This window comes from Telmatherina bonti, assembly GCF_933228915.1.
Source record: "Telmatherina bonti genome assembly, chromosome: 6".
Classification (NCBI taxonomy): Eukaryota; Metazoa; Chordata; class Actinopteri; order Atheriniformes; family Telmatherinidae; genus Telmatherina; species Telmatherina bonti.
In genome coordinates this window covers 18,889,572-18,903,970 of record NC_136624.1, presented here as the reverse complement: position 1 = coordinate 18,903,970, position 14,399 = coordinate 18,889,572, and the positions used below count along the sequence as shown (strand labels likewise).

General features: G+C 38.5%; 1 protein-coding gene across 1 annotated transcript; it reads left to right on the top strand.

Annotated features, from left to right (window-relative positions):
* Nucleotides 1-1,198: 1,198 nt before the first annotated feature.
* Nucleotides 1,199-13,833, top strand: LOC306757325 (delayed-rectifier potassium channel regulatory subunit KCNS2; the record flags this gene model as incomplete). The annotated part of the gene is made up of 9 exons (XM_079242341.1): nucleotides 1,199-1,369; nucleotides 2,271-2,404; nucleotides 2,750-2,914; nucleotides 3,014-3,185; nucleotides 5,637-5,720; nucleotides 5,823-5,984; nucleotides 6,942-7,025; nucleotides 11,701-11,793; nucleotides 13,375-13,833. 9 exons carry the CDS (start codon nucleotides 1,199-1,201, stop codon nucleotides 13,831-13,833), a joined length of 1,524 nt encoding a protein of 507 aa, XP_079098467.1.
* Between the last annotated feature and the right edge of the window lie 566 nt (nucleotides 13,834-14,399).

The following is a 14,399-nucleotide window of genomic DNA, read 5'->3' as shown; positions in this document are numbered from 1 at the left end:
CTTTCCCTGGTCAGTATGCAATTTTCTGTTAATGTAAAATGTCAAAAACTAGTCTTCAGAAAGAACCGCATGTTTCATTCTTCCTGTCTTTATTTAAATCCACACATTTACATTAAACGTCTACTTAGTGCCGAGCTTGACAAACTAAAAGCAAAAGATGAGCCTGAACATTTACAATTTTTACTAACCTGGACAGACTGGGCCTTTTTGCAGAGTTTCCAGTTTAACACTGCATAAAACATACACACCATTAACTGGATGTCTTCAATCACCCGTTGCTCCATGCATGCTTAGGATGGGAGTTTGAATTGAAGAGAAAATTTGAGACAATACTTGGATTTGTCTTAACTTTTTGTATTAATTGGCTTGTATGAAAAAAAGTTAGAAATTGGACTAATGTTAATTTGATTAAATTGGATCACAATGGATCTGCTTGAATGGATTGTGTCTGTAAAATGTCTTGAGATTACTTTGCTTTTAATTTGCATTATACAAATAAAGTTACATCAAACTAAATATGAACACACTGGCCACTTTGAATGCATAATGTTCCCAATTAAGCAAAGAAATATGACAGGTCGTTAGTGGGAAAACAAAGAGAACAGAACTGAACATTAGATAAGACAAATTAACATTGGTCTGACTTTTACTGGCTGGAGAGAGCAGCCAAGATGCAAGATGGATGCTGAATTAGTCTTCATTTAGCTGCACCAATGTGCAAAAATCTGCTTATGTTTTGTGATGGGGCTTTAAAATGACATCGAAAACAGAGAAAATGACAAATAAATAAACAAATAAGATAAATATATTTCCATTCATCACATGTAAATCTGTTGTCAAATGGAACAATACAGATTTATAAATAGCTCTTTTCACTGTGTTAATATTTAGTTGTTTTGGAACTTCTTTTCTGAACAATCATACAAATCAACATGTTTATATGTTATTCTTTGCTTTGCAAATTGTTTTTGCATCTTGTTTAAAACTTTTGCTACTCTAATCTGTAAGATCTTTTTTGACTCAGTAAAATTTATTGTTTGACAAATAAATACCTTGTTATGGAGTTTGCATCTAAATCCCAGAAAAACTCTTGAGCACTACTTGTTGCAATGCTGAACTTTCTATGACTATTAATGTACTTCTCATAAATTTGCTAAGTTTGTCGGCACTCTTTTTTATCCTCATAGCAGATTTCATCATGGTGAAGGAGAGTCTACCCAGCTGGGTCCACCAGGACTCCAATGAGGGTCTGGTCCATGTGAATGTTGGAGGTCTAAAGAGAAGCCTCTGTTCCAGCACACTGAAGAAATTCCCAGACACCAGACTGGGAAAACTGCTGACATGTGATTCAGAGGAAGATATACTGCAGGCAAGTCCACTGGCCGATGATAAATGATATTTGGCTTTATTTTCTACTAAGATATTTCTCTTCTCTGCCTGCATTTCCTTTCCTTCTTTTTATGAATTAATCAATCAAACAAAGTTTATTTATAAAGCATTTTTCCTGCCAAAGGCAACTTTAAGTGCTTTACGTGATAAAAATAACTGATATTAAAAAATTTTTAAAAAACGGTATCCACACAACAATGTAAACAACAATCGGAAATGGAAAACTCATTGTCATTATCTCTCACATGCAGTCATACATACATCCACATACATGCACATAGGGAGCATCCCCCCAACCAAAAATCAAATAATCCTATCAGAACAATTAAGAGCATTTAAGAAATGTGCATATACACACACATACACATAATAAACATGAAATACTATGCTAAAAAAGTTATGAAATTCACTCATTCATTCTTTATCCTAACCGCTTAGTCCAATTAAGGGTCACAGGGAAGCTGAAGCTTATCCCAGCTGTCTTTGGGCGAAAGGCGGGGTACACCCTGGACAGCTCACCAGTCCATCGCAGGGCCACACAGAGAAAGACAAACAACCACACACGCTCACACTCACCTATGGGCGATTTAGAGTAACCAATGAACCTAACATGCATGTCTTTGGATGGTGGGAGGAAGTCGTAGTACCTGGAGAGAACCCATGCATACACAGGGAGAACATGCAAACTCCACACAGAAAGGCCACTGACCAAGCCTTGCAGTTATGAAATTGAGTAAAATAACATAAAAATAAAGCATGAAAAAGGTTAAAAAGAAAGCAGTCAAAAGCTAAAAATTTTACTTATGTCTTGGCAATTCTTCTATATCATCCTTTTTAAACCTCATTTATCAAATGTCCTTTTATTTTCATTGTTCATGTAGGTTTGCGATGACTATGATGTGCAGCAGAAGGAGTTTTACTTTGACAGAAATCCTGGCCTGTTCCCTTACGTCCTTCACTTTTACCAGACAGGGAAACTTCACGTCATGGAGGAGCTTTGTGTCTTCTCCTTCAGGTCTTTCTGTCACACAGACAAGCTTTGAGTCAAATACACTACCTTTGTCCTGGACTCAACACACATTTATAATGTTTAAAAGATATGCTGAGTAGTTGAGTGGTAGGTGAGCTTACATTAGCTCAGCTTATTTTGCACATACAGCAGATATGTGGGTTTATTAGGCCGCAGAGACAGCAGCTAATCTAATATACATTATGTCTTCTGATTCTTTTTATATCGTAAACTTCTACAGCTAGTAAATCAGATTTCATGTTCATACATGTGAGTTGTTGGATGAAGCTGTTCTTTCTTCTTTTATTTAATAATTCAGCTGGTGAGTAAACTAACTTGACTTCTCTACAGTCAGGAGATCGAGTACTGGGGCATCAATGAGTTCTTCCTGGACACTTGCTGTAGTTACCGTTACCATGACCGCAAGCTGGAGAGCAGCCGACATCGCAGCTGGGATGATGAGAGCGACGTTAGCAGTGTAGATACATCTGTGGATGAGATATCAGACTTAAACAGGTGAGATGAAGAGGTGATCCTTATACAATGTTTGAAAGTAAATGATTGTCAGGATTGCTTTCCCTCATACTGTTTATGACTTTCTTTCCTCCTCACAAGGGATATACAGCATTTCCAGGAGGTACGGTATGGGAATATAAAGAAGTGCCTCTGGCTGACCCTGGAGAACCCAGGATACTCGATCCCCAGCAAGCTCTTCAGCCTGCTTTCCATCGGAGTGGTTCTTACATCCATTGCCACTATGTGCATTAACAGCATCCCAGAGTATCAGGTTAATATTGTGAGCTCGAAAAACTTCAGAGACAAAGGTTCAATAGAAAAGTTTTTACTATGATGAATCTTCTGAAGTTCATTCAAATACAACATGATGTGATGCGATATAACTCGATGCGATACGACTTGATGCGATACGACTCGATGCGATACGACTCAATATAATACGTCTCGACGCAATACCACTCGATGCGATACGACTCAATATAATATGTCTCGATGCGATACGACTCAATATAATACGTCTCGACGCAATACCACTCGATGCGATACGACTCAATATAATATGACTCGATGCGATACGACTCAATATAATGTGTCTCGATGCAATACGACTCGATGCAATATAATACGTCTCGATGCGATACGACTCAGTATAATACGTCTCGATGCGATATGACTCGATGCGATACGACTCAATATAATGCGTCTCGATGCAATACGACTCGATGCAATATAATACGTCTCGATGCGATACGACTCAGTATAATACGTCTCGATGCGATACGACTCGATGCAATACCACTCGATGCGATACGACTCAATATAATACGTCTCGACGCAATACCACTCGATGCGATACGACTCAATATAATATGACTCGATGCGATACGACTCAATATAATGTGTCTCGATGCAATACGACTCGATGCAATATAATACGTCTCGATGCGATACGACTCAGTATAATACGTCTCGATGCGATATGACTCGATGCGATACGACTCAATATAATGCGTCTCGATGCAATACGACTCGATGCAATATAATACGTCTCGATGCGATACGACTCAGTATAATACGTCTCGATGCGATACGACTCGATGCAATACCACTCGATGCGATACGACTCAATATAATACGTCTCGATGCGATACGACTCGATGCGATACGACTCAATATAATGCGTCTCGATGCGATACAACTCAGTATAATACGTCTCGATGCGATACGACTCGATGCAATATAATACGTCTCGATGCGATACGACTCGATGCAATATAATACGTCTCGATGCGATACGACTCAATATAATGTGTCTCGATGCAATACCACTCGATGCGATACGACTCAATATAATACGTCTCGATGCGATACGACTCGATGCGATACGACTCAATATAATGCGTCTCGATGCGATACGACTCAATATAATGCGTCTCGATGTGATACGACTCGATGCGATACGACTCAATATAATGTGTCTCGATGCAATACCACTCGATGCGATACGACTCAATATAATACGTCTCGATGCGATACGACTCGATGCGATACGACTCAATATAATGCGTCTCGATGCGATACGACTCAATATAATACGTCTCGATGCGATACAACTCAATATAATGCGTCTCGATGCAATACGACTCGATGCAATATAATACGTCTCGATGCGATACGACTCAATATAATGTGTCTCGATGCAATACGACTCAATGCAATACGACTCAATGCGATACGACTCAATGTAATACGACTCAATGTGAGACCTACTTGATGTGACTCAACTCAATGTGACAAATATTTTTTAATTCCACATGATATCATCCCCAACAGATGTCTAACAGACATCTGGCTGCCAAAGACATCTGTTATAACAATGGCTGGCAGCCAGAGAGTTATATATAGATTGGATTTATGGTAAATAATGCCACTTTTAACTCCCAAAATACCCATAAAATCCCCATATCTATAAGTTTCTTGTAACAATTCGATACTTTTAACAAAAAACTGTGCAGCCTTACTTTGCACACTTTTACAAGGACCCCACCCATCAAATAGACAAGTAACTATTTTATTAATACATACAATTATAGTGGACCAAAAAGAAAACCCCACAAAATACCTATACTAAGATATGGCTAACATCCTGCAGGAAAAGGAGAATATAGTCATGTATTAAACCGTAAAGTATTCAGAACTAAAGCACAACAAACTAAAGCACAACAAAATTGCAACATAATGTGAGAAATCTTTGTGTTTGCATAAAATCTAAAAGATTTTATGCAAACACAAAGGAGCTAAACACTGTTAGCCGTTTGTCTTTTTTGTGGCTTTCTACACAGCAGCAGCTGAGATAATGTGCAGTGTCATGGGGGCATGGAGGTTTCCAAGATTTTTTTAAATTTAATTTTGTAGAATTTGTGTCATACGTATGTTATCCTTTGTGTCCTAAGCCCACTTAGTTTACTGAGTTTTAAACTTAAAAGGTTTAACAATTTCTTAATAGAAGGACATATATAGTTTTTATATTAAAACAAAGATAATATGCTAAATAGTCAAAGGAAAATCCTCCCATATGATTTAATGCTAAATGTCCTGGCTATTTAGTAGCACTGTGCAAGAAGGTAAAAGAAAAATGAATCAATAAAATAAGATAACAATTAAATGGGTCCTTAAAACTGCTGGTAGATGGGGCTGCAACTTTAGTCCTCATTTGTTTCAGGATTTTGACTCAGATGGAATGCTGATCGAAGACCCCACCATGCAGGCTCTGGAGATATTTTGCACCTGCTGGTTCACCTTCGAGGTGAGGAGACTGAAACAAAGCGCTCTCTTTTTTAGATATTTATGACAATGAGAAAAAAATGGCATCTATAAACAAACCCTGAGTTTCTTTGATCTCTTTGAGGTTGTGACAAGGCTGCTGCTTGCACCAAACAGGAAGAAGTTCTTTCATCACCCCCTCAACATTATTGACATGGTGTCTGTAGTTCCCATTTACATCACTTTGATCTTTGACTTGACTCTGGGATCAGAGTCTGAACTGGGAAACCTGGGACGACTAATACAGGTCAGTCATGGGACAGCTTTTGAAATCCTTAAAATTCAGAATGTCTTCTTGCCAGCGCACAATGTCTCTCTGTGCATTGTCTCCTTCAAAACTTTAAATCATCAAGTCAACATATTTTTTAATAATTTAATGATATTTTATTTATTAAAAATATTTTGATAGTCTAAAAATTGAGAGTGTGAGATCAACAAGCGGATTGGTGCAGCATCTGCAGTAATGCGGACTCTGCGCCGGTCTGTCATGGTGAAGAAGGAGCTGAGCCAGAAGGTGAAGCTCTCGATTTACCAGTCGATCTACGTTCCTACCCTCACCTATGGTCATGAGCTGTGGGTCGTGATGGAAAGGTCGAGATCTCAGGCGGCTGAAATGAGTTTCCTCTGCAGGGTGGCCGGACTTTCCCTTAGAGATAGCGTGAGGAGCTTCCTGGTCATCCAGGAGGGGCTCAGAGTAGAGCCGCTGCTCCTCCGCATCGAGAGGAGCCATGTGAGGTGGATCGGGCATCTGGTTAGGATGCCTCCTGGACACCTCCCTGGTGAGGTGTTCCAGGCACGTCCCTGTGTGATGAGACCTCGGGGAAGACCCAGGACTATATCTCTTGACTGGCAAATGTGGCTGGGGAGCGGGAAGTCTGGGCTGGGATAAGTGGCAGAAAATGGATGGATGGATGGGAAATTTGAAAGTGTTTTATGACCTTTTTTGTTCAGATAAATGAGCAAAATATATGAAACCCAAATGACATGGAGAGTTTGTACATAAATGGCTGCCATTTGCTCCCCAAAGCAGTATGATGATATAACTGTATAACTGTTGCAGACATTGTTAAAGTTCCCAATTCAGAAGAAACTTTGGATACTTTGTGACGTTTTCTGTTACTGCATAGCCACAGTGACAAAAAAAAACAAAAAAAAACAGAGGTTATTTTCTGAAGTGTTCATGTAACACTCCTGTTTCTTTCAGGTGTTTAGGTTGATGAGGATCTTCAGAGTTTTAAAACTGGCCAGACACTCCACAGGCCTGCGTTCACTGGGAGCAACCCTTCGGGTAAGTGTGGACTCAGTGGCAGAGTTATGTGACATATTAATGTCTGATAGAGCTAATAACCAGCCATAAAATGACGTAACTCATTATGATGTGTAGTGTTGTAGCATTATAGCCCTTTTATTTTTGGACATTTTCCTACACCTCACATAATCTTCAGACTATATATCACCATGTTTTTAGAACATAATTTTAGAAGATGGTCATTTGCAGAGCTTCCTTTTCTTTAGGAAAATGCAATTTAAAGAAATGAATGAGGACTAATGAGTAGAAATGAGAGGGTTTTTTTTGTTTAACATTGTGTGTTTAACAGCTTATGGGCCGTTGTATCTATAACAAGTTATGGCTCAAGATGGCAGGAAAATTCAGGCTTGGTCATATGTGTGCATTATTACAGCTATGTGGTAAAAACTATGACATTTCAGTCTTTTCATGTAGATATAATTTGGGCATAAAATTCAATTTTATGCACATTGTTTTGGATTACCATTGGTGTTATTACCTGGCATACCAGTCATGAACAGTATTCAATGGTATTCAATGCCCACAATGAATGTTGCAAACATCCTTCAGAGGTTTTACTCCTCCTCCTGGAAGTGACAACATTTTTAAGGTGGCTGGAGGGAGATGCAGGAATGCCACAGACAGGGGAGAGTGATTTTCTGTTGTTGTTTTTTCACCCTATCATATAAACGATTCAGAGTAGATACTGTCACATTTTGCACTGCATTCATTTGTTTGTTCATTTGTTCATTCATTCTCTGTAGAGCTGAGTCAAATTTAGGTTTAGAGGGAAACTGGAGCCCAGCAATTACCAGGCAACAGACTGGAGACTCCCTGGACAAGTCGCTAGTCCATCGCGAGGCCAAATTTATGGTGATAAAAATAAAATTACAAACAAAGAAAGTTTAGGGCGACCCTGCTTTCTTTAAAATTTTTCATTTGTATCATTTTTGTTCACTTGCTGGTTAGATTACAGCAACACATTTTCAGATTAGATTTAGGCACTAAAACTTTGTTGGCAAGTTTAACAAAAAACTATTTGGTTGTAGTTTACTTAAACTGATTCGATATGTTAATCCAACACAGTGGTGTAGAAATAGCTGGAGTATCAAAGTGACACAAAGTTCTAACAAAACAAAATTGCATAATGATGTTAGAAAGAGGCTGGATTGTTTGTATCTTTGTTAGTTTTGAGCTTTTCCTCATCATTCCCTTTATTTAATGGTTGTTGCAGTTCAGGTTGTTTGGTGTCAATGAACTGCAAGTTCAATAAAACAAGAAAAACGTAGGTGTTCCAAAATTTCTTGACTGGAAGTCTGAAATGATTTGACTGCATAGCTTCACATCCTACACACACCACCCTCATAGCAGGCAGACCAGACCCAGTGAACTTTCATTGTGTTACTTGAAGAGTTTTTAGCATTAAAATTAGGAAACTCTTCACACAGAATCCTTCATGCAGACTAAAAAAACACTGTGAGAGTTCTTAAAGTCACCTCCTGTATTTTAATAAACAAGCAAAAGTTTAAATTAGTTTTTGATTTCAGTTATACGAGTAAAAATAAACGGCTGAAATGACTGACTGGGTGCAAAATGCAAAAATCTTTTGTGATGCCGCTTTAAAATACAATAAACATAAATGTTAAGATGTTATTTTAATGCATAATCTTTTATAAATATAAACTGTAGAGGGTAAAATGCTCCGTGCTTCATTACTACATAATTACTACATAATGAAGAATTTCCCTGCTCAAGCATGAATATTAATGAACATTTGATGTTACTTGTAAAGCTAAGCCATGCGGTTATATCTTGTGTCGTATCAGAGCACAGTCTCTTGGGAAGTGTATCAGTTACACCAGCAAAGACATTATAGAGGTACAACCAGAGTCTGTTACCACTGTCTACTACTGCGCCGCTCCTCCTGGGTTTCATTACGTCCACAGCAGTTTATTTTACCGTCAGGCTTTCTTTTCCCACTCGGATAAGTAGAGAAAGATCTATCAGAAAAAAATAGAATAACATCATCATACATCAACTGTAATATGAACAGAGGGATTATCGTCAGCCATAAGCTGCTGCACTTTGAGTTGCTGGTTTACAGCATTTGAATGCATCATATTTACATTTAGAATGCAGAAGCACTTTAATAGAAATACCAATCCGTGACTGGCATCAGGAGTTAAACTTTAAAAGCTTAGATGGGCTCTCTCCTGCATATTAACTAAAATAAAAACACTAAACTTCATTAGCTACTTTTGAACTGAATATTGACTAAGTCCTAAGTCCACACAACAACAAGGTCTTTACTCAAAAATAACGAGAAGCCAAGCAAAACATCGCCTCATGACAAATCTGTGCCATTTTAAACCTCTATAGCCCACAACTATATCCCCATGCCCTCAAGATCTGTCGAGGAACAAGCTCATTCTGCGGTAAATTAAAGTTTAATGCAGAGTGTTACTGGAAAAAGTCCAACTGGTTGAACATTGCCAGCCATACAGCAGAATTTGTTTACACAGCAGCAATTTATTATCTACAAAAGCATCACAGCATGATGTTTTAATTGGTTGGCTGTTTTTTTTTTTTTTCCTTTTACTATAAAGGTAGACATAAAACATTTGCAGAAGTGCACAATCTGGTGAAGACACAAAAGCATATATAAGAAGTAAAACTACTGCTTTAGATTTCAGCCTGCAGTTTCATACGCACAGCTTATGTTGTAAGTGTGCTGAAATCAGCAGAAAAGTTGCAGCTTGGTATTTATCTGTCCAGATTTGTTACAGTATTATCTATTTTTTCACCTATATTTTGAGGACATATAAAGTACACGAGCCGTCATTTTTTCATGTAAAATCGTAAAGGAAGAGAGATAGGGAGGTGAACTTGGAGCTGTTCAGGATGGAGCCACAGAAATTCACATTTCCTCAACTGAAGCAAAGTAAGCCTTAAAGGACTCAAAAGTATTTGAACCAGTAATAATTAATTGTTAACCCCTTGTCACTAACACAGCTGTTGTTTACTTTGTCAGCATTATTTTTAACTGAACAACTGTCGTGTTGTTGCATACATGTTACTGTAAATTGTATCCTGCTGCTGATCAGCTGGCTGACAACTCTGCTTCTCTAATCCTAAAATACATATTTCACAGTAAATACAGGTAAGAAAAATACAAACACCAAATTCCTTGCAAATGTTTATAAATGTAATGGAGATCGATGGAGATCGAGCTGATCAGCAGCAGGACGCATTGGTTAGCCACTACTAACACTCTTCAACTGAGAAAATACAAAAGTTACACAGGAAATTACTGTCTGATGCTAAAGTGATAAATGAGATGATTCAATGTAGCATTTACATAAAGCTTTGGGAAGTTTCTGAAGACTGGCATGTTTTAATTGTGAAAAATGACCTCATTTGCGGCTCCTTTGAGTAGCTTTTAGTTAAGCTCCCCAGTCTGAAAGTACTCTGACTGCTGGCTAACAAGTATTTCAAAGAGATGTATTTAGAAATAGATAGAAATCAATCAATGCACGACTGATTTGATCACTTTTTTAATGTCCCAGAAGTGTTTGAAAGTCAGGGTGTTGTGTACTTTAGCTTAATTTATCTTTCAGACCCAAAACACACAAGAACTACAACAATAAGCTCACAAAAACAACAATAGCAAGAAGAAGTAGTGGTAGTAGTACTAATAGCTGTAGTACTAGGCGTATTGAAATCAGTTACGTTGATCAGGCTTTAAACTGTTTTCATTATGGTTTCATATTGAATGTAATGTAACATTCATTACAGTCAGACAAATGTTTTTTCTGCTACTCCGGAGTCAACACCCCGCTATTCAGGCAGTTTAGATGTGTTGCTCGCCTCACATTCAGTATGAGTGAATATATTTTCCAATGAACAGTCGAATGTTTCACTTTCAACATCTGATATGTTGTTGATGTCTTACTTCAACAAAAACACAGTTTTATAAGATTTATTTCTATTTTATTTACATGTAACACAATATTTTCTAAGTTTTTAAGTTTAGATTCTCCCTAAAACATCGTGATGAAAGCAAACCAGTGACAAGGCGGTGTGGAATTAATGCAGATTCTGTCTTTTATTCTTCGAGGGCTGAAGTGACAGATGATGATTTATATTTATTTTCCCCTGTGTCCCCTTAGAGTCCCAGGAGACTGACTAAAGTACTGAATTTCAGCCAAATCCTTGTCTCTTCTCCTGTTCTCCCACCCCAGCCCTGGGAAATAACAAAAAAAAAACAAAAAAAAACCGTTATTTACAACTATACTTGTGCTGGTGAAGCTGTCCCAGTTTCTTATCAGTAAGACGTCTGTCTGCAATAACTGAACAGCTACAGGGCTGATCAGTCGTTTTTCAGAAAAAGTCAGATGCTGACATACAGTGAAAGTATGTCATTGCTGGGCCAGATGGATGTGTGTAAAGATAATGTAGTACAAGGCAGATAATATAAAGGCGACCAAATATCCACAGGAATGTTTGAAGAGGAAGATGTTTATGCAAACCATCAACTAGCTGCGTTACATCCCGCGGTTCTGACAGAGCTGTTTCAATGTTTGTAGCTATGAACAGATGAAAAACCCTACACAATCGTCCACTTTCTTTGCAGGCGACAGACTCTAACAAGTTGTTCTCCCTGTTTTATCTGCAGCACAGTTACCGGGAAGTGGGCATCCTGCTGCTCTACCTGGCTGTTGGAGTCTCTGTCTTTTCTGGCATTGCTTACACCGCTGAATGCGAGGAGGTAAAGAATGAGGGATGTCCGCTGGAATCACAATCTCTTCATTCACATACTTAAAATAAATAGGCTGGATTTCTGTTACTTATGTGTTAACCCTTTAAAATCCTTCAACTTTCAGCAGTTTTATGGATCAATCTATCAGAACTTTAATATAAAGTGCTTTCACATGCCAAGAGGTAACCAACGTGCTGCACAGGTAAATAAATATAAAAGAAGAGCATAAAACAACAATAAAATAGAAAAAATTACAAAGACAGTACAAATCAGACCTAGTGATGGTGCCCTGTGGAGTTAAAAGCCAGTGTAAAATGATGAGTTTTTAAAAGCGACTTTAATTCACCTAAAGTTCTGGCAGACACCACAGAAAGAGGGAGACCATCCCAGAGTTTAGGAACTACTGTACAAAAGGCTCTGCGTGCCTGGGTCATCTGTCCAGTCCTAGAGACTAGCAACAGCATCTGGTCTGCTAATGTCAGAGCTCTGTGACATGCAGGAGCTCAGAGAAGTAGGCAGGTGCCAAACCATGTGAACGCTTAAAAGCTAAAAGTAAAAATTTAAAAATAATTCTCAAAGAGAAAAGCAGCCAATGGAGGTAGAGCAGTTCTGAAGTAAGTCTGAAGTTGCATCACTTTAAGTGGTCATGATGAGGTGGTGGAGGTGTGGACCCAAATGCAGGGATGGGAGGCAGAAATGCTGAGTGAAGACGTTTAAAGACCAAACTGAAGGCAAAAATAACCAGGGGAAACAAACAAAAGCACAAAAGATAACAAAAGGGAACTAACAAAATGAACCAGCGCACAGAACTGAAACCAAGGAGTATAAATGCAGACAGAAACAGAACGGGATACAGGTGTAATGACTTCAATAATTGAGTCCAGGTGAACTTAATAAACCGCAGGCTAAACAGGGAACAAGACAAATGGGAAACAAGAAAAACTACAAAATAAAACTAAAACAACACAAAACATATCATGACAACGGTAGAAACTTTATTCCAAACCCTGTTGTACACCATATGATACCGATCTCCTGCACCCCAGTGGATAACAAAAAGCAGAGGACTACACTACAATCCTTTTCACCTATCACATGATAATAAATGGTAAAAATACCATCATGTTTCTGTTGCAGCATCATCTGCTACTGGAATACATGATTATTATTTCAAAGACAAATTGATGTCTGGTCAGAAATAAGTGCTTACTGAGTCTACAGTAGCCTTTAGCTCGTAGCCTTTAGCCTGTTATACATGATTTAAATCTCATGAATCTTATAGCTTTCCAGTGATGTAATAACACATGTAGGTACTTTGGGTGAACCGGTTAAATGCTAACATAAACCACTGGTTTTAGTCATTTTATTGCATGAATATCAGTATCTATCGGTGTCTCGGCACAGATTGAAAGCTACAGTGCTTTAAAAAACTGTAATTTAATGGTGTTTTGATTTTATGAACATCTCAGATTTTAAATGTTCGTTTCGAGCCTGTGAGATTACAAAGCTCCGCGTGTTTCCTCTGTAGCTATCACACCAGTAAAATCATAACCTTCTCAAGAGAAACTCTGCTTCTGTGTCTGTTTTCAGGACGTGGGCCTGGACACCATTCCAGCCTGCTGGTGGTGGGGGACAGTGAGCATGACCACGGTTGGTTATGGAGACGTGGTGCCTGTGACGGTGGCGGGGAAGCTAGCAGCCAGCGGCTGCATCCTGGGCGGCACCCTGGTGGTGGCCCTTCCCATCACCATCATCTTCAACAAGTTCTCCCATTTCTACCGTCGACAGAAAGCTCTGGAGGCGTCAGTGAGGAACAACAACCACAAGAGGATGAGGATGAGCTGCGAGAACGAGCCAGAGGAGGATGAAGAGGACGAAGCATCAGAGGAGGACAGCTGCTGTCTGGATGATGATGATGATGATGATGATGATGATATGGAGGAGGATGATGTTGATTATGAGGATGAAGGAGGAGTGATAAACTATAGTTATGTGGAGCATCCCTCGTATACCTCAGTAACGAGGAAGAAGGAGCTGTATCAGCTGTGAAGATGAGCTGCTAGAACCCAAATGGAAGTAAGGACGGATTGCTTCACGTTCATAAAGCAACCAGGTTGAAAAGGCTTTAAACTGTGACATGATTTGGAAATCAGGTGAGGATTTTAGGGCTTCCATGAAAGACTTACATGATGAACTGCAAGTAGCTGCTTTTCAGGATGAAGACTGTTCATCATGGATTTAATACTTTAGCTGTTACAAAGAAAACTAAAGAAAAAATTTAAAAAAAATGAAGGTTAAAGTTAACATATAATCCTGCAGAAGGACTGAAGTAAACCGATGCGAAATAGCATGCATGCCTCTGAAATAAATGAACAATACCATGTAAAACTGTGAGCTGTGGATTTGTGAAGGAAGAAGAAAAGAAATATTTAATGGAAGCATCATATTTAAACGTGTGTGTGATCTAGACAGAGATCTATAGTCAACTATCTGTAGATTATATTGTCTTGGTAAGAAGACTGATCTGGTCCTGATCAGAGGTACACAAAAACCTTTTATGCACCTTTAATGCTTGTTCATTATGTTCATTTTTTTTACTTTTATTATTATTATGG